General features: G+C 57.3%; 1 protein-coding gene across 1 annotated transcript; it reads left to right on the forward strand.

The window, feature by feature from the left end:
- Positions 1-131: 131 nt before the first annotated feature.
- On the forward strand, positions 132-491 carry LOC107125439 (sialic acid-binding Ig-like lectin 15; the record flags this gene model as incomplete). The annotated part of the gene is made up of 1 exon (XM_015428861.1): positions 132-491. A coding segment is annotated over one exon (360 nt), but the record flags the coding sequence as incomplete, so codon positions are not given.
- Positions 492-562: the final 71 nt, after the last annotated feature.

Raw genomic sequence — 562 nt, forward strand, 5'->3', positions numbered from 1 at the left:
CATTTACATTTGGGGAGAAGCCGCCGCTACCCGGATTCCCGGACAAACGGCGGGTGGTTAATCCCACACTGAGCGGACGACTCGTTTCCAAACTGAATCTCATTCACCACCGCCTGTTTTAATCCCCGCAGCCGCCCCCAGGATTGTCAACATCTCTGTGCAGTCCGAAGAGGACCACTCCTTCCACGCGAAATGCACCGCCGAAGGGGAGCCGCTGCCCACCTTGACATGGACGGGCCCGCTGTCCACTAACGTTACCTCCGTCTCGAGTGGGAGCTACCTGGTCACCAAAGAGCTCCGGCACCTGACGCACGACGGCAGATACACCTGCGCGGCGGTGAACAGCCTGGGGAGGGCAGAGGGGACCGTGTACTTTTACAAGTACAGAGCCGGAGGTGGATCCTGGGTCCTGGTCCTCTTGTTCGTCTCCCTGGGAATTAAAGCACTGGCCTTGCTGCTGATATTAGGGGTCGGTGCTTTCTGGAAAGGGGGTAGGTATGAGTCGTTGGCATGACTTTGTTAACATAAAACTGGTCAGTTTCGTGTTAGGAGCGCGGACTCT

The sequence above is a fragment of the Gekko japonicus genome, unplaced genomic scaffold, assembly GCF_001447785.1.
Source record: "Gekko japonicus isolate JY-2015 unplaced genomic scaffold, Gekko_japonicus_V1.1 scaffold77561, whole genome shotgun sequence".
NCBI classification, from domain to species: Eukaryota; Metazoa; Chordata; class Lepidosauria; order Squamata; family Gekkonidae; genus Gekko; species Gekko japonicus.